This window comes from Neolamprologus multifasciatus, chromosome 17 (assembly GCF_963576455.1).
Source record: "Neolamprologus multifasciatus chromosome 17, fNeoMul1.2, whole genome shotgun sequence".
NCBI classification, from domain to species: Eukaryota; Metazoa; Chordata; class Actinopteri; order Cichliformes; family Cichlidae; genus Neolamprologus; species Neolamprologus multifasciatus.
The window spans coordinates 26509343-26531958 of NC_140455.1; the positions used below are offsets into that span (position 1 = coordinate 26509343).

Below are 22616 nucleotides of genomic sequence, written 5' to 3' on the forward strand. Positions count from 1 at the left end.
GAAAGCATTATGGCTGTTATCATCTTTTTTCCCCCCAAAATTCGAGAGCTGAAAAAAAAAAGACGTTATAGAAGTGACAGAAGTTGCAGTTCCTCTAGGTGCTGCTTGAGTCAATCCCAACAGACTCCTGCATTGAAGTACTTAACTTTAGAGTGAGTTTCACATTCTAATAACTCATCTCAGTTAGGGCGTGCCGGCTCTGACTGGCAGGAGACCAGATATAGTGAGGCCGATCAGGCCTTACTTCCACTACCCTGAATCATTAAACTGAACTTCAAGTTACTGTGAGTGCTCTTGGAGCCTTTTAGAGCATTTTTATTGGATTATCTTACTAACAATATAGTTTGTTGTCTGGTAAAGGCCATCCAAGACGTTTGTGCTTCAATTTTATTCAATGATATTCTAGTATTTAGTCATCCAGATCATGATAGTCTAAGAATCAGATAATTAAATCCCCGTTAAGGGATAATCCAGACTAGGGTTTAAACACCTGGGACTCTCCACCATTTGGTTTTACTTCTCGAACAAGAGTAAAACATCTCCAAGAAACTTAAAGAAGTCCAGTTGCCTTCTTTCCAAACTCCTTAGACATTCTAGTATTTTACTAGTCTCCTACAAAGTAGATAATGTATGTGTATTTGTATTGGAACCGTTTTGTTTAGGAATGTAGCATGCTAACTAAGATAGCAAGTACTAGCCTCTCAAAAGTCCAACATAACTTCTGTCATGCTTGGGAATAGAGTCCAAGAATATTGGGTAAGGTCATGGCAGCTATGTTCATCTTTTATACTGTCTGTTTTTTTGTTTGTTTGTTTTGTTGTGTTTTTCCTGAGCCACAATTGACCATATTTAGACAAGAAAGTAAAAATTTTCAACTATTTCTTGCTAGTCTGGTTAGTATGTGGATATAAATTGTATAGATGCATCTGAGATCACTCCACTAATATAGCAACCTGTAAAAACACTTTAACATGCTGCAGAATTGACACCGTCAAACATGTGAGATAAGTGACTTTTAAATGCTTCACAAGACAAAAATACAATGAAAAGGTCCACGTCAATAACTGACAAACGAACCCTAGCAACAGTTAGGTCTAAGATGTATAACAGTTTAAATAGATGAGTTTTATTAAAAAGTCAAACTAATTACTGTCAAGGACTGAAAATGCTTTTGTGTTTTTTTTTCCTCTTCCAAGGCCTCTGAATTGTCCTCGCAGCCTTTCAATAACCTGCATGAGGTGAACACGGTTCAGGAACACTTTGGTACAAGATGAAAGCGTTGATCAGCATAGTCATCATGGCATTTTCCTTCTGTTGGGCTCAGACAAATGAGCCATAAAACCAGCCAGTATAGTATATTGTTCCAGAGTCTGTCCCAAAGAGAAATGAAGATAAACAGACTGTTTCTGTGTGTTTTCCTGGGCCGCTGTGCAAGAAGTCAAGCTGTTCCTAATTTTGCAAACAGTGTACATTTTGCATTTTATGATTCCATCTCAAGAATTATGTCACCATGACAAAAGACGCAAGGGAAAACCTTCTCTTCCACTTAACTGATTTCCTATAAATTGCCACAAGATCATGAGATTACACTTACCTTTAGGGCTTCGGAGCGGTTAGCCAGCAGTCTCTCTATGTTCCCAGCAGCCGTTGCCACCAGCTCCTGCGCATTGTTGGACTCCACTCTGAAGTGCTTTCTGTGTTTATGATATATCTAAGAGAGTCACAATAAAAATTCTGGGTCAGAAACAACGTAACATCTGTCTATTTTCTATTCACAGACAGATGTAGTGTAACTAAAATTAAGAACGTTACTCTGCATTAGTGCCCATCTTCTATATTTCATCAGCCTCACTGACCAAAGCACAGTGATTTAGAAAAAAAAAGAAGCATTATGTAACTGTACCATTTACTCTGCTATGGAATATGTCCCAGCAAGAGTAATAAAAAGGCACAAATGCCAAACAGCCAATTATTTAGAAGCCTAAAGAGATTCCACTGTCCAACATTCAAAACACAGAGCTGAGGCACGTTCATGTAGGCACTCAGTGACAGACTGGTATTAAAAATGATACTATTAAATGTTTGATTCGGATTGTACTAATACATTGTTTTATGTTTGGAATTTGTGTAGGTATAAATACATTTGAACTGAACATATTAATGCTAGTGATTACTATAGCTTTGGGGTGTTTTGAAAGCTGAAAATGAAATTTCCGCACTCGTGTGCATAAGCTGATACCAGCATTTGAGGTTGTAATTTACATGAGTCAGCATAACTGTTCAGGCAGCATTGTAACACCCCTTTTCAACTCCCCCTGTTTTGCACATTAATCTCATTCAGCTGCCCATAAGACTTCCAAATACATTTAATTCTTGTTTGGAGTGATACGCCATCCCAGAACATCAAATGAAAATAGATTTTGTAATGATTTTTGCCATGTTTTAAGGCTGAATGCTTTTATTCTCAAATGGATCCAAAGTAGCACATGCATTATATCAATCAATGTGGATCTAAAAAGCTTCTTCTCCTTCTCATATGTTTGTGTTTTTGAGTGTTTAAGTGTCTGCGTGTGTGTAGGAGCTGTAGCTATCACAGTAGAGAAGTGAAGTTGATCTCATGTGAGTGTGTACAGTGTGCTGGTGAAATGAAATGATGCAGATGCAGCGTTATGTCTAATGAGAGACTACTATATGAAGACTGGTGATGTGTTGTGACACCTGAGGTCGTGCAGAGAGAGCTAATGAGACTAAGAGTATTAAGTGACAGAAATTACACATAATATTTTGTTCTTGTCCTGTAAATATGGATTTGAATAGATATACATTTATTTATAGAAATCTGTTTCTTTGGTGTTTGTGCACAGTTGGTGCAAACTGTAAAAACAATGACTTTATTAAGCACAGTGTCAGTACTGGTATTTGGGGTTTATGATAGGTATATGATACCTATGTGTGAGACATGAAAAACTTTGTTATACAAACTTCAGTTTTGTTAGACATTTATTAGTCTGGGTTAACCCCCATTCAATCTATAATGTGGGAGGAACATAGTAGCTAGGGCACAAGATTTTCAGAAAATTTGGCCTTGACTTTGAGGTTGAGATCACTGAGATTTGAACTCATCTGATATGTTTAGTAGATACAAGTATTGTATGAATTTGAAAATGTATTTGTCGCTTTGTTCTTGAGTTACTGCATTCACAAACGTATGTGTCGCCTCCATCACCCATCAAAAAAAAGAGCAGGCAGAGAATTAGTAGGACTCTTTATGTTGGCTGTGTGGATGCTCTTAAATCTTTGCTCTGATCAAAAACATCAACCGAGAGCGTTGCACCCCTTTATCCACAAAATAGGAGAACTCACTCATATTTCAGTTCACATTTGAAATCTTACTTAGTGTATATGCATGACAGGCAGTCTTACCTCTATTAGGTCCTGCATGCCAGTGGCTGTGTCTGTTAAAGCGATCAAATCTTTTTGCATTTGGTCCACCCATTCCTTTATCCTGTGAACAGAAAAAGAAAGTAGCTGATCATTCCTTGGCTAATAGAAAGTCTACATTTTTTTTTTAATTCATTTTGAATGCAGCCATTGCAATCGTATGACCTAAGCTGGCCTTTATTGTTTACTATATCAATAGCTATGCTAGATTATCTATATAGATCCACTGGAGGGGAAGCGTGATATAATAAGTGTTAGACAAGATAATGCATTACTCTACTCCACAAGAGCTGTGCATTAAGGCAAGACCTATTCAAAGTTGGCAGCATGAGAGTATCACATCCTCAGGGGTGAGATGCTGGTTAATGTATTCTTCTGATGTGAAAGAGGACAGAAAGAGAAGAAAGACATAAAAGAGCAAGACAGAGACAGATGAGCATTTATTAGGCTTATGTAACTTCAAAACACATCAGAACACATCTGAGATTTCGTTGTTCAATTCGAAAATAAATTATTCATTTTATTATTTACTTATTTATCAGCCTTGTTGCATTTTAACACATCAGTACAGTCAGTAATATGCTATGAGATCTACTTTAAGTGATGCCTTCTGTGTCCATGAACTCAGTATGTCTAAACAGTTGGAAGGAAAATGAATGCCCTCCAAGTTAGCTATCACCATTTTAAAGTTACTGGTGTCTTGGTTTCCATTAGAGCAACAGCTGCTAGTCGCTGATAGCAGATAATGATAGAGGGTCAGCACACATGACTAGAATAGAATAGAATAGAATAGTCCTTTATTGTCATTGTACATGTACATGTTCACACAGCCTAATGAATTAATTTAAAAATAAGACAATATGCTATAATCACCTGGAAGCAGCCTTCAAGATGATTTAGATTTTACTTGCAGGATTTATGACTGCATGAACTCAATGCTTCAGTCAAAGCAAGGTTCACTGAGCACATTAAGCAGAGTATGTGAGCCCAGCTGTCCATAAGGAAGAAGGGGTGGGGCATAACAACAGGTGACTAATGGGGAAACCGTGAGCATGTGTGGATGTGTGTACAGTAGCTGTGCTCTATGAAAGTAGACTTATTGGTCCATTTTTTCAACAAGAGTTAAACTTGGTCTTGAACAGCTACAAAAAATATCATCTTCAAAGCATGATTTCATTCATAATTATTTATCCTTTGGAAAAATTATCACATTTTTTTAGTGAACAGTATATTTGAATTAAATCTAAGTGTGAAGCATTGAAAGTTGCAGGGTGAGTTTAGAGCTTTTTTGTGTAAGGGCAATAAACAATAAAATATGGTCCTGAGAAATGATATAACTACAGTAGCTGGGTAGCTGGGAATTAAAGTGACCATTTCCTTTATGTGTCTGCTGCTCCTTAGACCCTTTTTATGATAGATTGTAGCATCATATAATAAAACGAACTGCTAATGTCTCATTCTGCCTTTTTTGTAAGCAGTCTGATTTTTATTTAAAAATCACCAGAGTAACTGCTAAAAGTAAAAATAGTGTTCTGATTAGTTACATCCATAAACAAACATTCTCCTCTTATCAGATTTTTTCTGATCCCATTGCTATAATAAAAGAAATGGTGAAAACGGTTGTGAAAAAAAAAGGGAGAAACCATCCAAAAAGGGTCAGTGAGCTGTGCGAGGCCACGCAGCCTGTTGCCTGCAAGGCCACGAGAAGGAGGAACCACATGCAACTGAGCCAAGTGTGAGACCTGCTGGGACTGCAAGACTTTTGGCTCTTAAACTTGTCTCACTGGGCCACCCGCTTATGAAGCAGACTGGTTTTATGACAGGCAGTTATTGAAGCCCTTTTTTTCTGCCCAATTTCTAGTCTGAGTAGTTTGAGTACTACTGATCTGTTTTAGCAATGTCGCCAGACAAGTTTGTGAGTTATGGGAAATGCAGAACCCCAGATTGCTCTTGGGTATATGACATTTAGCCTGCTTCACCGTACTTAAAGCCACAGCAGAGTACAGTGAAGTTTTTGTGCAACACATGTCTTCAATATGCAGAAGAGGGGTAATGGATATATTGGAAAAAATGGTAAATGGCCTGCATTTGTATAGTGCTTTACTTGGTCCCTAAGGACCTCAAAGCGCTTTACACGTTCAGTCATCCACCCATTCACACACACATTCACACACTGGTGACGGCAAGCTACATTGTAGCCACAGGAACAAAGGATGTTAAAGTAAAGCTGCATGGCAGAACAAAAACAGGAAAACCTCAGAGGAGATTGATTGATATAGTGAAGGAGGACATGCAAAGATTTGGTGTGACAGAAGAGGACGCTAGTGATAGACAGAGATGGAGGCAGATAACCCGCTTCTTCTGTGGTAACCCTAGAAGAAGAAGAAGGAAAAAGAAGAAGAAGGAAAAGTACCTTAAATGGAAAAGAAAGTCTGATGAAACAGTTAATTTAAGAAAAAAACTTTTTTCTTGTGTCACAGGTAAAAGAAACACTTCTATGATTCACCTACGCTTCCTCAATTATAGCTTTTCCAGCAAGCGTCCTCGCTCCTCTGTCCTTTAGATGCAACTTTGACATGATGCTAAGATTGATTTACGGCTCAGAGGCAAGATGACAAAGGACAGAATAGATGAGGAGGCAATGAAGTCAATGCTCCTTCCCAGTGAAGAGAGAAAAGAAAAAGGAGAAACTATGATAGAAAACCTAAACTGGAGCAGAAAAAAAACCTGGATTCCAGTGGAAGAAAACAAAAATTAACAAGAGGGTTACTGATTAGATGATTGATCACAAGTAATCACAAAGGCAGATAAAGACAAGAAGTAAAGAAAGAAAAAAAGAGAGGACTAGTGAAGCACTGACAGTGATGCTTGCCCTCACGATGACTCCGACCTCTGTTCAGCGTCAGAACCAGCTGTCTGTCAGCAGCACAAATGAGCTGAGGGGGCAGCAGCTGGACAAACGGACTTCAACGGGCAAACTGACAGTAAAAGTTTACTAAATAAAAGTTGGCTTCATGTCAGCTTATACTGACTTCCCTGGACTTTAAACATGCTCACACTTTGAGCCTGGAACAGTTTTATACTCGTTAGACACGAAATGAGAAGCTCTCAAACCATCTCACCCACGCATCTTGTTTATGATAGTGAAATGTGACTCAGTGCACATACGGTACAGATCATCCCAGGTTCACTGAATTTAGACAGTTGGGGACACACTTGGTTGGAGTTTAGACAAACAGGTCATCTGAGGGCCCCCGCTCCAACTCTGAAAGGATGACATTAAAATTTCATCACGTTTTTTCCACGTCCTCAGCTGTATGCATAAGTGTGCCAATGAGTTAAATGGTGTGAAATTAAATGAGGTGCTAGCCAGCGGTGTCAATATTGCTACAACAGAAGGATAGCGCAGCAGAAACTATAGTGTGTATGTCACAAAAACATGACACTTCCTCACTACCAAATGAGCTGCTCCCTTGACGAAAATGATGTGTCTTAATTCGTGCTTGACCTCTGTGACTGTGAGGAAAGTGGTAGCCTCACAGCCACAGGGGAAAGTAGCCCACCCCCCCACCCCCCTTTTCTTTTAGCCTCCATTGCTCTAATGACTGCCTCTCTTAGGCCATTTGTCATGTATACGTGTGTCTATGCGTGCGTACGTCATTGTGTGTGCGTCCAGGTTCATTTGAAACCAGAGAGAAGTGGGTTGTACAGAGGTTAGATGGGAGTTGCAGGGTCAAAGGTCAGCAGGAAAAAGATAGACCATTTCAAGAAGCTTTTAATGTAATGAAATTGATGAAATTGACACATTTATGCCTGTGCATTTTGAGTGATGGACCAAAGGATGACAAAACCCTTACTAGTGAAATTGATAAAAAAAAATAAATAAATAAATAAATACAATAAAGGTTTTTTTTAAAAAAAGGTAAAAAAAAAAAAAAAAGAAAAGAAAGGGGAGGGGAGGTGAAAAAACATAATTTTCAACATCCTGACTCACCATAACAACCTTAATGAAGGCCAAGTAGCCTCGCTGAGCCAGTTAAGAGTAGACTGTCATATTCAAGGGTTGAACGCTGGGAAGTGGACACAATCCCAGAATAGAGAACATGACTCAGCATGAAAGCACAGCTGCCTTACTTCTGACCACTTTATCCCCTCTGGCTTAGCTATGTGTGACTGCTGAGGAAATTTGTGCTTTCTCTCTCCCATTTGTACACTTCAAAACCACAACCTCAAGCTGTTAGGTGCTGTGCAGCAATCAGCTTGAGGTTTCATACCCTTTTATAACTGATAATGAGGTTTCATACACAAGTGTAGTGGGGTTCATACACTTAGAGAAGATAAATGTGATTCTATGCTAAAAAGTAGTAAATATAATGCAGCAAGGATTACTGTTCTTCAGTAAGTTAGCATTGTTCAGCTTCCATTGACAAAATTTAAATGCGATTTCTTTTTACAGGTGTTTTTATTTTTACTGCAGAAAATAAGGTATGATTAGCAAATTTTCTTGGGAATAATAGCTTCAAAATTCACATCTGGGGTATTTATATACATACGTCATGTCGAGACCATAAACATATCTAAAGCTTTTATTAACTACAGGCTTTACAACCATTAAAAGTTTTTATTTCTGAGGTTTAAGACTTATGTCTGTAATCCTCCGTTAAAGCCACTTGTCATGAAATAAGTAGAGCAGTTACTAATTAATTAAAAGTGCAACTGTCAACTAAAATTGACATTTTAATGATAATTTCACTCTGGAACTTGGATTTTAATGTCAGGCTTTTGGCCATCATTTGGCTTTAAGACTTATGTCTGTAATCCTCCGTTAAAGCCACTTGTCATGAAATAAGTAGAGCAGTTACTAATTAATTAAAAGTGCAACTGTCAACTAAAATTGACATTTTAATGATAATTTCACTCTGGAACTTGGATTTTAATGTCAGGCTTTTGGCCACCATTCCGTTAAGAAGTGAATGCGGGCAGTGAGACATGCCAAGAAAAAGTTGGAGGAGGCAATGCAAAAGTCAAACTTTTATAATTAAAACGTCTTTAGTAACCCTGTAAACAGAAGTTTGTTTTTTTAGACTTTTGACTTTCAACTTCTTAGCAAATCCATAATTCCAAATCAAATGCACAGACTCTAGCAGTGACTGCATTACTTCATGGCATAAATTTAAGTGGAGATTCAACAAGGTGCTGGAAACATTGCTCCAAGATTTTTCTCCATAGAAAAATAAAAGCTTCACACATTCACTGTTGATTTAACTGCACATACATGTAATGCGAATCTCTTGTTCCACCACATCCCAAAGGTGATTTGTTGGATTGAAATCTGGTGACTGTGAAGGCCATTTGAGTAAAGTGAACTTATCGTCATGTTCTCGAAAGTAGTTTGAGGTGATTTGTGACACGGCACGTTACCCTTCTGGAAGCAGCTTGGTAGACTGTGGTCATAAAGGGATGGACATGCACGGGTAGGGCCCAAAGTGTGCCAAGAAAATATCCCCTACACCATTACATGATTAGCAGCCTGACCTGTTGATAGAATGAAAGATGGATCCATGCTTTCCTGTTGCCTAGATTGAATTCTGACTGCCATCTGAAGGAGGCCACAGAAATCAAAGACTCGGCAGTGTTTTTCCAGTCTTTCATTGCCATATTTCATTGAACCCATGTCACGTGCTGCCTCAGTTTCCTGTTCTTAGCAGACAGGAGTGGAAACTGGTGTGTTTTCTACTGCTATATATTTACTTAGGTTACTGTTGTCTTCCTATTACCTAGAAGCAGTCTAGCCACTCTCGTCTGACCTCTGACATCAACAAGGCATTTTTAACCCAGAGAACTGCCAGGCACTGGATGTTTTCTCTTTTTCAGACCATTCTCTATAAACCACAGAGACGGTTGTGTGGACAGAAATCGCTGTAGGTGAGGAGTTTCTAAAAAATACTTAGATAAGTACCACTCTGAAAGACCCTACAATGGCAAATAAATTACCCCGGGGAGAGATATTGAGGAGACTGTTGTCTTCAAAGGTAGTTTACTTAGAAAGATGGTTACTGGGCCAAGGGAAACTGGAAATCAACATAAATAAAGATCGGATATAAGCGGACTGACTGGGGCTAACTCCTGCACCCTAGACAGGAAGTAGTATTTTCAATATGCTTTAATAACATGAACAATTTTTTTAGATAAATGTCTCAAACTGTCCTTGAATACGACTTTGTTTCTACTTTTCAAATAGTGAAGCCCCTTCATTCAGAGTTTACATGAAAAGCACAGAATTTTTCAACGGGTGTGGAGTTTGTAATCCAGCATTAAAAGACGGTTCCCAGATGGAGTTCAGTAGAAGGACTTCCTCCCAGTATTTTTCTCCTATCTGTACTTTTATACCAAATGTATTTCTACATCTTTATGAGGAAGCAGCAAGGGATTTTTAAATAAATACCCCACAGACTGTATTCTTATGTTTTTGTCAAAGCGTTTGAAGAGTTTGTCATAAAACACTTTTTTTTTCACATCTCACTGGTTAGCAGGCACTAGCAGTTCAGTGGCAGCCAAGTCTTCTCATCTCACTTGAAATTTATTGTATTAATAGTCTAATTTCATGCAGCATGAAGTAAATCTAGGACAAAGCACATCCGTTTGTTTTCAAACATGACCTTACATTGTCATTCAGCAGTAGGGGTTTTCAAGTACGCCCGAATCATTTCCAAGCCTTATTGCTAGACTTTTTGTTTTCTTTCCTTCTGTTTTACTCACAGAGAAAAAAAGCAAACAAATCTGACACCCGGAGCCGAGTGAAAATCTAGAATATTGATTAAGCATTGTTGGACGTCACCCTTACTGAATCACTGAAAAATCAGCCTCACACCACCTCAGAGGCCCAGCATGCTCGTGTGCAAGCAGCGCACAAGAATCCAGGGCTCAATATCCAATCTCAGAATTTCCACTCCAGCGCCCTCTTGCCTTGTAAACATCCTCATGTTTTTATACTCTGAAGCCAGTCTGCAGATCCACATCTGATCTCTTAATTCCATCAAAACTGTCACGGAAAAAGCATCCAAAAGCAAACCCCCTCCCTCCTTAAGTCCCATCAAGTTGAGTTATGGTTTCCAAGAGTGGGTGACAGTTTGAAAGCTAAAATCCTCCTCTAATAGTAGTAATTTGGGCTTCTAATCTGTTCTTAGAGAAGAACAAGCCTGATACTATTACTGGAAGCTGAGAACATGCACAAAAAGGATAGGGATGTTTGAAGATGCCAGAATGGATGTAATTGAGCCATTGGGGATAGTGCATCTAATAAGCAGCAAGCTTGACAGAGCATTGGAGAAGACAAACAGTCACTTTCTGGCCCTCTTCCTGTCTTTTTCTTCGTGCCTTTCCCTCCTTTCTTACATGGGCTTTATCCCTCTGGTGTAAAGCTACCACTAATGGCTTAGTATACTATTTCTGCTTGGGTCTTTCCTCTTAATTCACTTTATTTTGTCTTTCTCCCTCCAGCAGTGACACTGCTGTCTGTCTGTTTTTTGTGTCTAATTTTGCAAATTAGGACTTCATATAGTGAAAGCTTACATTTCCATCACATAACCTACCTATTGCTTCCTTACCAAGTTTAAATGAACTTGGAGTGCTAGAACTTTCCTTCCTCTGCCCCCCTCCCCCAGCTGGTTTTCCTCCTCCCACATGTATCACAACAAAGTACAAAGGAGACAAGTGATGATATCTTCTCCTTTATTGAGGTCAATAACACCATAATTGCAGGCTTTGTAAATGTCTCTCGGCCTCATTATCCTCTATGGTAGGACGTTATTGATGCCGCAGCCTCTCCTCTATATTTTCCTCTTAGCGAGTCATGCAGAGCGTTTTAGCCTAGCCCCCTGCCTAGCTCTGAAGAGCTCTGTTTAAGTGAAGCCTTGACAGAATTTATTTTTTGTGCTCTATCAAGCACTTACATGAGGGTAATTACAGTTGCGGAAGCGCTGACTTGACATTGCATGAGATAACTTGAATGATGGGGCAATGCTGGTGGGCAGTCGTGCATGGAGAGACAAGGTGTAGGTTACAGGAAGTTGATTCCACTGGGACTGGTTTTACAGGTGAACTTGAATATTGAATTATATTGTTATGCTAAACTGAACTTCTGAGCAACACTTCAGGTGTTTACTTAGCTTTGAATGGCAGGATTTGTGGGATGTTGCTTTATGTTTTAACTGTGTGGGGCTTCCTGGTCAAAGACAATTACATACTAATCAGATAATTTGAGCACCAAAAGTACCACAAGGTATATTTACAGAAATCTTTCAAGTTCTTTTTCGGTTATTCATTTCTTTAGCACAGCTTAATTTTAATGCCTTGTGTAAAACTTTTGGATGTCACAGAAAAAATTAATTAATGATGCTCAAAGTAAGATGATAGTGTCTTCCGAGTTTCTGTGAAATTAACTAGAGAAAAAAAAAACATAAGATGTCCAAGAATTACAGCTGTCACAGAAGATATGCTCAAAGTGACAGCCTGAGAAATGGTCCCCAAAAAGGACAATTTCGCAGGAGAGAGCATACATTTGTTATAGTTTTTTGGGGGGCGTTGGTTTCTTTGTTGTGTGGCTTTTCTAAATGTTTTGACTGGAAGATCACATATCAATGTAAACTGATATACTGTATATCAATAGATAGATAATGATCCAAAGATATTATTCCAGATTCTCAAACCTAAGGACTGACTCTTGACATAACTGTGACTGTCAATCAAATTAATCAAAAATATTTAAATATGTTATATAGGCTCAGGTTTGACATTTTATTAGAAATAAATATATAGAACATTGTAGCTGGTCCCTTATTTCCCAAGTGGTGGGACAGGAAATGGATGAGAATGTCAAGAATTTCAGCAAAGAAGCATTTCCTGGCACAACCCTCAATTTATCCAGGCTTGGGACTGGCACACTTCTTTTAGTTAAAAAAGATCCACCTAGTAGCTGGACATTACTGTAGAGCAGGGGAAAAAAACATTAAAAAGTTATGTACATGTACATCGCAGCTATTTGACTAGACCTTTGCCCAACCTCCACCTCTCAACTACTTTTTAAAAAAAATCCTTTTAGTTTTTATATAACCTTAAAGGCAAACAGCAAATACAGATTGCCTTCATGGCTTTCTGCCAGACAGGCACTCAAAAATGCTGGTAATCAGTATATTTTAACCAATGCACGATCTTTCCCCCAATCCTTACCAAATAGTTTTGTTGCCTAAACTGCAGGCAAACTTCTCCTGCTAGCTCAGATACTAGCTCCACCTGTTGGCAGAGAAATCTTTCTTCTTCTTCTTCTTCTTTTGTCCCCAGCTGGCGGCTGGCAGGGGAGGTTGTCCACAAAGCCAATACGTCGCTGTGGGTGCCGTAGGGTTTCCATCTTGGTCAACGATGCACTTCCAGGCCTTGTGGTCTCCTGCCTTCACCTTTGCTTGCTCGAGGGTTAGACGTCCTTGTTTAAGATTGTCTTCAATTTGCTTGATCCAAGTCTTCTTTGGCACGTCACGCTTGATTCTCCAGTGGGCGGGTTGCTGCTGCATCAAAAGGCAATGATTTCTCATGCGGCAGATGTGGCCAAACCATTGCAGTCATCGCTTCCTAATCAGCTCTTCCACTGGGGGCTGCTGGTGATATTGACTACGTATCACGCTGCTGATGATCACAGAGGGATCGCAGCGCATTTGGAAGACCTCAAGCTTGTTGAGGTCATGTTTGAGGATCTCCGACCCACAGGGAAGAATGGGCAATACTGGTGTACGGTACAGGCGAATTTTGGTGGTAAGGGTGACGTTTGTCTTCTTCCAGATGTACCATCGGAGGGAGGTGAAAGCTGCCGCTACTTGACCAGTTCTTGAATGTATTTCCGCTGTTGATGCCCAGTAGCGGTTTTTGATATGGGCGACATGGGCGGTTGCCCAGGGTGGCATCGTGGTGGGGGCGGCATCACGGGCATCGGCAAAAAAGTTGCTCGTACTCATACTCTCCCGACATTATGCCAGCGCATTTTGGGGATGTCATAGGCACTGATCAGTTTTCTATTGCACATTTGCTGGGAGTAAGGGCGGGGGATTCTTTGGCTGGCTGGAGCAGCATCTAATAACCTACCCACAAAATAAAACAAAATAAAAGCAAACCAACAAATAGGAAAACACCAGACATTATGATACAGGCTTATAATTTGTATCGAAGTTTTTTCGAAAATCTATACGTGAAAAGTGAGCGCGAGAGCCCTCTGTGACGAGACAACGAGGCTGCAGTTACAGCAGTGCAAGTAAACAAACAATAAATATAAGAACAGTAAGAATATAAATATACACTTTAGGACCAGGGGTAAAGGGATCAATAACAATGTATAATTTACAGTTTAATGATTTAAAGTCTCACACAACCTGTCGAAAGGGCAGGGGGGCCGGCTGCTTCCAAATAGAGCACATTTCATTCATAATGTTGTCAATCCAAGCCCATTATGTATTCAGGATTTGAATCCTGGGTTGTGCAAAATCCCAGAAATAAACCCGAGACAAAGTGAATCTGTGAACCAAGGTGTCGGTCTATTAGGTTATGTCGTGGTGATAGGTGTTCATACTGGAGTGCAAAATTAAAACCAATGGAAGATGGACAAGAAAAGTTCAAAGCCATCAGGTGCTCAGTTTAGAAAAAAGAGAAAAGAAGAGGAGGAGAAACGAGCAAAAGATACAGGTAAGCAGATGTGTCATTGGATAATGACAGGTCATGTATCCTGAAACAATCAGAATCAGAATACTTTATAATCCCTAAGGAAATTATGTGGGTTACAGTTGCTCCAAGAAGAAACTGAAAAATAGTAACAGTAACAGACTACACTCCAAACAATAAATTATGTTACAGATTTTACACATTTAAGAAATGGCACTAATATATACAGAGTCCAGCTCCATCCCCACAACATTACTGGCCTTGTGGGTCAGTTTATTTAGTCTGTTGGCATCTGTGATCCTCAACCTGCTGCCCCAGCATGCAACAGCATAGAGCAGGGGTAGGCAACCTTTCTGATGACGAGTGCCATCTAAAATTTCCTCAGAAGTCAGTGTGCCATTTGATTGCATTAGCAATAAATTTAATAACACTCTATATTAACAGTTACACACTATATAGAACCACTTTAGAGAATTATATTTGTTCGCAGATGTTGGCAGCTATCAGCGAATATTTATCAGCTATTTTGAAACAAAAAAAGGACACTTTTTTATCCATAACAAGAACTCCATAACACCAAATGAGCCGTACAACAGAAAATGCAAATGCTATTTGTGGTCTCCTCACAACAATGATAAGAAAAATAAACTTAGCCAATATGGCGTGTCTGTTAATACACATGTTAATCTGATCTCTGGTCTCCCACTCAGACACAGAGGTCTCCGAGTGTCCAGCATTTAGATGGCTACCTGAGGACACTCTTCATGTGAGAGAAAATCTGCTCACACGGATATGTAGAGCCAAATACTGTCAACAAGGCCTCTGCAATTTTCTGAAGACAGTTAAACTTGTCAGGTAGTCATGTACAGCAGGTGAAAATGCAAGCTCCATGAACACGCACAGCTATGGATTCCATCTGCTTCAATGTTGCATTAACTGGCATTAACTCAGCCAGTTAATGCAAGACAAATCGAGCTGCTCATTAAAGCTTTCTGGTTTGATCAGAAAATAAAACATTGGTCCATACACCTGAAAATCCCAAAAATGCATTGTGTCTCAAGTCTACGGATGTATCTGTGTATTTCTGTGGTGCTGATGCTGTGCTGAGCGGACAGCTCCTGAAGCATTTGAAGTGTCGAAATGTGGAAAGCTAACAACATCCCTCTCACCGGTAGGCTAGGTTATTTTTAGCCAATTACAAGTTGAATCTGATAGTTGGGGTTGTTAGCTAAGACACCGTCATTAAGACGCGGCACAACTAATGTGTCTATGCGAGCTATTTGCGATGTGCACCGCTGGCGCGGCCATTTATTTTTTAATGCACCCTCTCAGATTAATTCACTGCGTGTCGTGCACAGTCACAGTGAATTAGCTCAGATTACTTCACTGTGTGTCATGCCCAGGGCTGGACTGAGGACAAAAAAATCGTCCCGGACATTTTGACTAAAGACCGGCCCAACAGGTATTAAAGCCATAAAGCCTTTGAATGAAAACTAACGCTGTTGTGACAGTGATGTACACTGTCTTGTTGGTATATGTATGATTTCTATACATTTTACATCAGATAAAAACTTTGGTTCTAAGCTTCATATAATTATTTAATAACAGCCAGACATTGAATGAGAATAAGAAAGTATTTCTTTGTGCCCCCCTTTCCCTGTTAATCCCCTTCCTGGCCTCCCTGGCAAAACTTTCCTAGACCCGCCCTGCACAGTTACCAGCTGTCAGCTACGTAGAAAAGGATCCTGGTGTAAGTTGTCTCTCAGAAACAGTTCATAACTTCCCTTCAACTTATTCACGTCACCTAAAAGGTAAACCTGTTTCTACATCACGTGTTCAGCTCTGATGATTCAGTAAGGACATCTCCTGGTTTCATCTTCATGTTTCCCTCTCACCAGATAACCAAACCGACATAATGACCAGCAGCTTTTACAGCTGTGGCTCCAGCAAACATCAGCTGATACTAGAAATTAATATTAAATAAATTCTAACAACAGCTGATCAAGCTTAAACATGCTGCTGTTGTTTAGCGCGACATCCGCCTGTTTCTGCTTTCTGGCGCAAAGTTGGCGATAAACAAACAAGAGAGAAAAGCTGATCAGCTGATCATTGATTAGTTTCATGACTGAAGTAGCAACAGGAGAGGGAGGGGGAGAGAATGAGCGAAGAAGAGGCAGCTGACAGCGTAAAGACAGAATAAATCCAGCTTTGTGTCTTTTTCCATTCTAGCTGAAGTACGGGACAAACTGCGTTCCTTTTCAGCTCAATACGGAACGCATAATATTTTCTCTGAATGAGGGACGATTCTGTTTTTTTACGGGACGGCTGGCAACTCTACTAACTAACCTTATGAATAAAATAAAGTTCACTATCAGTAACATCATAGCACCCACCCAGCTGTATAGAAACTCCGTCATGCTAGCTAGCACGCAGTACGAGTTATTGTAACTGATTGTAAAGAGTCAGCACAACGAAAATAAACTACACCTAAACTTGGTTTATATCTGACCCAGATAGACTGCAGGTCATAACTTCTTACCTGAAGTTCAGTTCAACTGACACTCGGACCAGCGGCTGCCTCGGGTCTCTCCTCTTGCCTCCCCTTTCTCTCATCCGCCTGCTGGCCTCCACCACTTGCTAATGTGACTGAATCTGTGGAAGCTACGCCATAGCCACCACCAAACAACTGAGTTATTTTTACACACCGGCCAGCACCTGGCCAATCCACCACCTTTCATTGTTTATACCATTACAAAAAAAAAAAAATCATCGGCCCATAAAGACGAAAAATCACCATCGGCCCACCGGGCAAATGCCCGATATGCCCAATAGCCAGTCCAGCTATGGTCATGCCATCAGTTAACCCTTCGCATGCCAGCTGTGGCACGCGTGTCTAGGGTTGCCGACCCCTGGCATAGAGGATAGCACTGACCACAACAGAGATACAACAAGATAACATTAATTAGTAGGGATAGCAAAAACCTCTGTTTACGTTTGTTAGCCACTTGGCTATGATAGTAAACAGTACACACTGATGTAGCTTACTGAATCTTTTGAACGGTGTTCAGCACAATATTAATTAGTCATTGGCAATTGTTGATTTGTCCTATTCGCATTGTATGACAAATTACAATGCGAAAACAGCTAACAAATAATGGCTGTTTGTTAGCTGTTTATCTCTCTTCATATATGTGTGTGTGTGTGTGTGTGTGTATTTTTATCTGGTTAAATTCAGTATGGTTCCGACAACAGTTTTTACAATAAAATATCTTAATGTACAATCCTTAATATGTTTTATGTGTGTGGGGGGTGGGGTGGGGGTGGGGCGCCAGAGGGGGTGTTCCCCCAGGGCACCAAACAGACTAGGACCGCCACTGTTGATGCCACTTTATTTTCTTGCAGAGAAATAACTGAATCTTGTGGAAGAAGGAATAAATTGGTAGTTAAGAGCAATATCCATTCGTTTGCTTAACCGCTTATCTAACTTAGGGCTACCTGTCTAAAAAGCCATTATTGTGGTGTATTGAAGTGTTCTTATTTCTACATTTAGTTGTTTTAATTCTTTTTTCTCATCCATAAATCTACTGGGCTACAAAAAACAACCTTCCTCCCTTCACTCATCTATTTACAAGAAATGCAAGGTAACAAATTCAGACTGGGCCATTTGGTTATCTGAGCACTGCTCTGTTTGTCTCTGACAGCATGAGACTGCCACAGGGGAACTGGGGTCAGACTTTTTTCCCTACCCTTGCCCACGTTTGACCTAACACTCTGAAGCCCGACGAGCTGGGACTGACTCTCTGTCCTCTTAGCCAATAGTCGGCCTCCTCCCCACCCTCCATGTCAAATGCCGTGTATTTAACAGCTTCCATTGTATAACCTCTCCCTGCAGGTGTCTCAACACATTAAATCAGAGAAAGCAGAATTGTTGTGACACCTGAAAGTGTCTGTACTTGCTGCAGAGAAATTTCACCTACTGTTGAGATACCAGCACTGTGTAAAGAAAAACAGCAGTAACTCAATTAAGATTACGCTTCCTGTGTGCACTTTTTAAAAGGTTTGCATCAGACATACTTGTGTCTAAAAAAAAAAAAAAAAGACTTCTTTGGTGAATTTTCCAAGAGCACAAAACTACATCCACATTCTGAACGTACAACCAGTTTGAATCACTGTCAACTCAGACATACTCTCACTGTATGTCCGAGTCAAAGCCACCGTCACAATATACCAACTTGACTCACATTGTCACCTTGGTAAGCCTCTTGATCCATAAGACACAGCACCAAACGTAAAGATGAACTGGACTGGTAGAAATTGATTCACATCTCTTGTATCGATATCACAATGGTTTATTTTATTATTGTTCATTTTTGGCCACAGTAAGCATGTAGTGGAAATCTAATTTCATGACATTATGTACAATCTTTCATCCCTTAGTCTTTGAAAACGAAGCTATAACAAAAGTTTTTATTCTTTTGAACTATTTCAGTGCATTTACTCTTCCTCTTACTCATCCTCACCCCTCCAGCTGTCTTTTCCCGTGCGACATGTCATTTTGAACTCTGCTCAGATGACTAAACCTCCACATCTCTGTCACCTTCACACTTTCTGAGCAAACTCCCTACCCAGCCATCCATACATCAGACCCTACCCTTCAGCCTCACTACACATACAAACTATCTTGGATGGACGATGTGTATAAATAGAGATTTGAAAGCCCCCTCTAGCCACAATGTCCAATTAACGTCATTGTAAACGCCTACACAAGCAGACTAGTGTTAGTGCTACACTGAGTACTAGTCTCCCCTGATGGCTACACACAGTGCCAGTGTTGGTGTCTGAGGACCGCTGCTCTTATGTCTCAATCCAGCTCCATTAAGGGGCTCGAGAGGCACCATCACAAGCCATCATGGGCCTCGCTCAAAATATAACACATCAGATGGGCTTGCAGTGTGTTTTATCCACTTAAAGCTACTAGTGCGTCATTATAATAAGATGACTTACTGAGTCGTTAACCAGAGCTCTAAATATTTATAGGAAACACTTAATGAACTCTCACAAATTAATATTCTCCATAAGGCAGTGATACTTTTTCTTTCTGTCAAATTGTTTAATTAAATGATTATGTTGTTCATGATCATGTTGCTTTTTTTGTGCCGTGTATCAAGCTTGATGACACATTTCTGGCTCATGCAAATACAGACAGAACAGACAAGAGAAGCCACAGGGTATGATGTTCAACTTTCAGTCACAAACAGCCTCTCTCTTCAAACATCTGCCGCTTTCATGTCACACTGCTCTTCTGTATCTTTGCCGCTATATTACTTGACTAACTAACTTTTGATAGCTTCCCTGAAATATCCTAAATTTCTGCCTTGAACTGTAGTGCCCTTGCTTTCTGTTTCAACATACATATGTGCTTCCTGTACCAAAGAGGGCTGCTATCCCAACAGCTGTTAACTATTCCCAGGGTTTCCCAGGCAACGGTGCAATGGAAAATTCTTGGGATTTTTCATGTGAGCTTTTTTTCCTCCCCACATTTTTTCTTCACGTAAGTTGGAAGTGTTAATGCACCACATGTGTATGTATGTGTCTTTTTCCTTACAAATCCAAGTCAGACCTTAAGGAAAACTCACGCAGAAGAACGCTCAAAACTTCCGCCGAGGAGAGGGCGATTTATGGGAAGCCCCCTGCCACTCTACGCCTCTCTATCTTTACCTATACAGCTGTGTCAGGACACTTAACACCCCCGTCCCCAAAGACAGAGGTTCTGGATAAATATAGTCAGAGCTCAGACTGGGGCAAAGGAAAATGAGTGAGTAGATGAGAAGAAAAAACACAAATGAGTGAGAAATTAAAGGGTGAGGTGTAAAAAAAAAAAAAAAGCAAAAGAAATGTGAAAGAGTCAAAGAAAATAAAGTGAGTAAATAGCAAACGTTATTCGCGGTCAAAGATTTTGCACTGTTGCATGTTTATGTGTAACAGATATTACCCCGTCAGCTGCCTGATTCTGAGCGTGCCTCCTGAAATATACCTGCTAGCACTAACTCCCTTACAGCCAAGACGAAATCACAGCCATGGAAACCCTAGACGGCCCCGAGCAGATCATTTCCATCTGCTGCTCATTACATTCGATTCATCCTTTTCAAATCTCTCCCGTATTATCAGTGTCATAATCCAAGTTAGATTTGACACTGGAATGAAATTTGAAGGGAAATCTAATTTAATGAATGCATTTGTCTTTGTTTTGTTTTGTTTTTTTCATTAGATGAGACATTCTTAATCGCCCAGTCTTTGCCAAAGCAAGAAAAAAGAAAGGCTCTACGGCTCTGTGACTCAATCAGCAAACAAAGCCCACAGCCTTTTGACTAAAATAAAGCAGAATTTATAAAAATAAAAATCATAAAGTAATAATGTAATCATAAAGTAATAATGTTTTGGACACAGGGGCTATGGCTAGCATGATTCTCCAGGGTTACAAGTTTTTTGAGCCTGCTCTTCAGCTCAGTGATGATGTAATGGAAATTTAAATGTAAAAGTATTAACACGTTTTCTTTGCTGCAAGGCAAAAACTCAACTAATTGTATTATTAGAGCAGATTAAAGCCATGATTATTGTCTTTATCAGCATATTAGACTTTGGTTTTACTCCTGCAACCTATTCCATTTTATGACTGAGCTGTTCAGCAGCAGTAACACCAAGCACCTGGGATCTAGAGGAAGTCTGGCAGTGAACTAAGGTGCATACGTCTGGCGTCTTCTAGAAACTGAGCCATCATTACAGGCCACTGTTGGTGCCAGCCTACTGGGATGATTGAGTGTCAAGTCAAACCTCAAGGAAACTATGCCTGATTAATAAAGGGGGAAAAACTTATAAAGATCCTGTTCTTGATGGCTTCTTTTCTCATTGCTGAAGTAAATTGTAAGAGATTAGTTGGACGTTAGAGAACATTTACATGTTAGCCTTCTTGTTAAGACTTAGTTGAGAAGTCTTTTATCTCTTTTGTAAGCAGCTGGACATAAAGCCTAAAAACTAGTAAAGGATAATCATAGCCTAACAAATTCAAACTAACAGCACTTTTAATGAACTGACTAATATTTCAGATCCTATCTTATATATACATCCCACATCTGCTCATGTTAGAAGGCATCGTCTCCCTTACCACTCAGCTAATTTATGAACATGTTATTTGATTAGTCTGTAGGCAGAAGGAGTACTGACTGTGTTAATTTGTGATTTAAATAGTAGTTTTGCGATTGTTACTGGTCAGACTGTGACGTTTTCAGAGAAACAGACAAAACATGAAGTTACTGAGGCTAGATTATAAGTTAGCACTTTATACTGTGGCCTGCAACTAAGGGTCTAATTTTATCTGCAATAACGATGTTCACCTACAAATACTGATCAATACACTTGTCGCCTGTTGATATACCAGAATAAGGGCGTAACAGTTCAAGTTTTTACACAGAAGATGAAATTAATAATAATTGAGTGTTTAATTTCCAAGTAATTAAGTGTAAAAACAAACAAGATGTCCCCATCTTACACTGCAAATACATTGTACCTTTATGGATGTAGGCATTATTATTAAAGTCTTTTTCTGCAACTTTGATTTTAGCATTTCGGCCATTGTTGTTTTAAATAAACCAGATTTGAACAGGAGGGTTGAGTACAAAGTTATCAGCTAACACCATAAAACTAGGCTGGCATGGTGCAACCATAAACAAACAGCATGTGTCCAATGCACAGACACTTGCTAATGCAGTACACAGTAATAAATAATACACAAATCGTCAAAATCTGAGCACAGATTTTCCTTTTTCTTTTTTTTGTACAGGCTGTTAGTGCCAGACTGTATACACAAGATGGACATAGCCATTGGGACGCCACTCATTGGTTTGGCTGCATTTACAAACAGTATGGGTGTAAGAGAGAGAGAGACAGATTTCAGCTAATTAGTGCTAAGGAACAGGCTAAAGAAGAAATGCTAAAATGTTGGTCCCAAAAACGAAACAAAATTAAACAAAACACACAGTTGTGTTAAAAATGCTCAGTTGAAACGGTTGAAAGGTGTGGTTCGTTGGCTTAAATCACTGGAAGTGACGCCTCTAGTGGCTACAGAAGCGCCTTTGTTGGCATCCGTCTGCCACTGAAAGCAATGACCATAATAAGCAGTATAAGATTTCATTGCTTTATTGTGAATTAGACAGATACCAAGGCACCTTTTGTACCAGCAAAGACAAAGATATGTTTGTTCCTAGGAGCTTTGATGCTCCTATGCTGGCTTGAAAAAAAAACCCTACAAATCCCCAAACCTAAAAACAAAAATTGTATCTTTACAATTTGTTTTCAATATGAACTGGTAATAAATGTTGAACTAGTCCTTTAAGTTCACAGAGGGCTCAGTGTGAAGCTTGCTTTCACTTTAAGTGTGGTTTTATATACTTATATATATGTACATGATTTATATCTTG

General features: G+C 39.6%; 1 protein-coding gene across 2 annotated transcripts in view; it reads right to left on the minus strand.

Annotated features, from left to right (window-relative positions):
- Positions 1 to 22616, minus strand: part of cacna2d1a (calcium channel, voltage-dependent, alpha 2/delta subunit 1a) — a 124258-nt gene that overhangs the window by 84510 nt on the left and 17132 nt on the right. For both annotated transcript variants that reach the window (XM_085136875.1, XM_085136874.1), the window contains exons 2-3: positions 3424 to 3505; positions 1595 to 1711 (exon numbers count right to left, since the gene is read on the minus strand). In XM_085136875.1, the coding sequence (XP_084993001.1) occupies positions 1595 to 1711; positions 3424 to 3505 (199 nt within the window). The remainder of the gene's footprint in view (positions 1 to 1594; positions 1712 to 3423; positions 3506 to 22616) is intronic.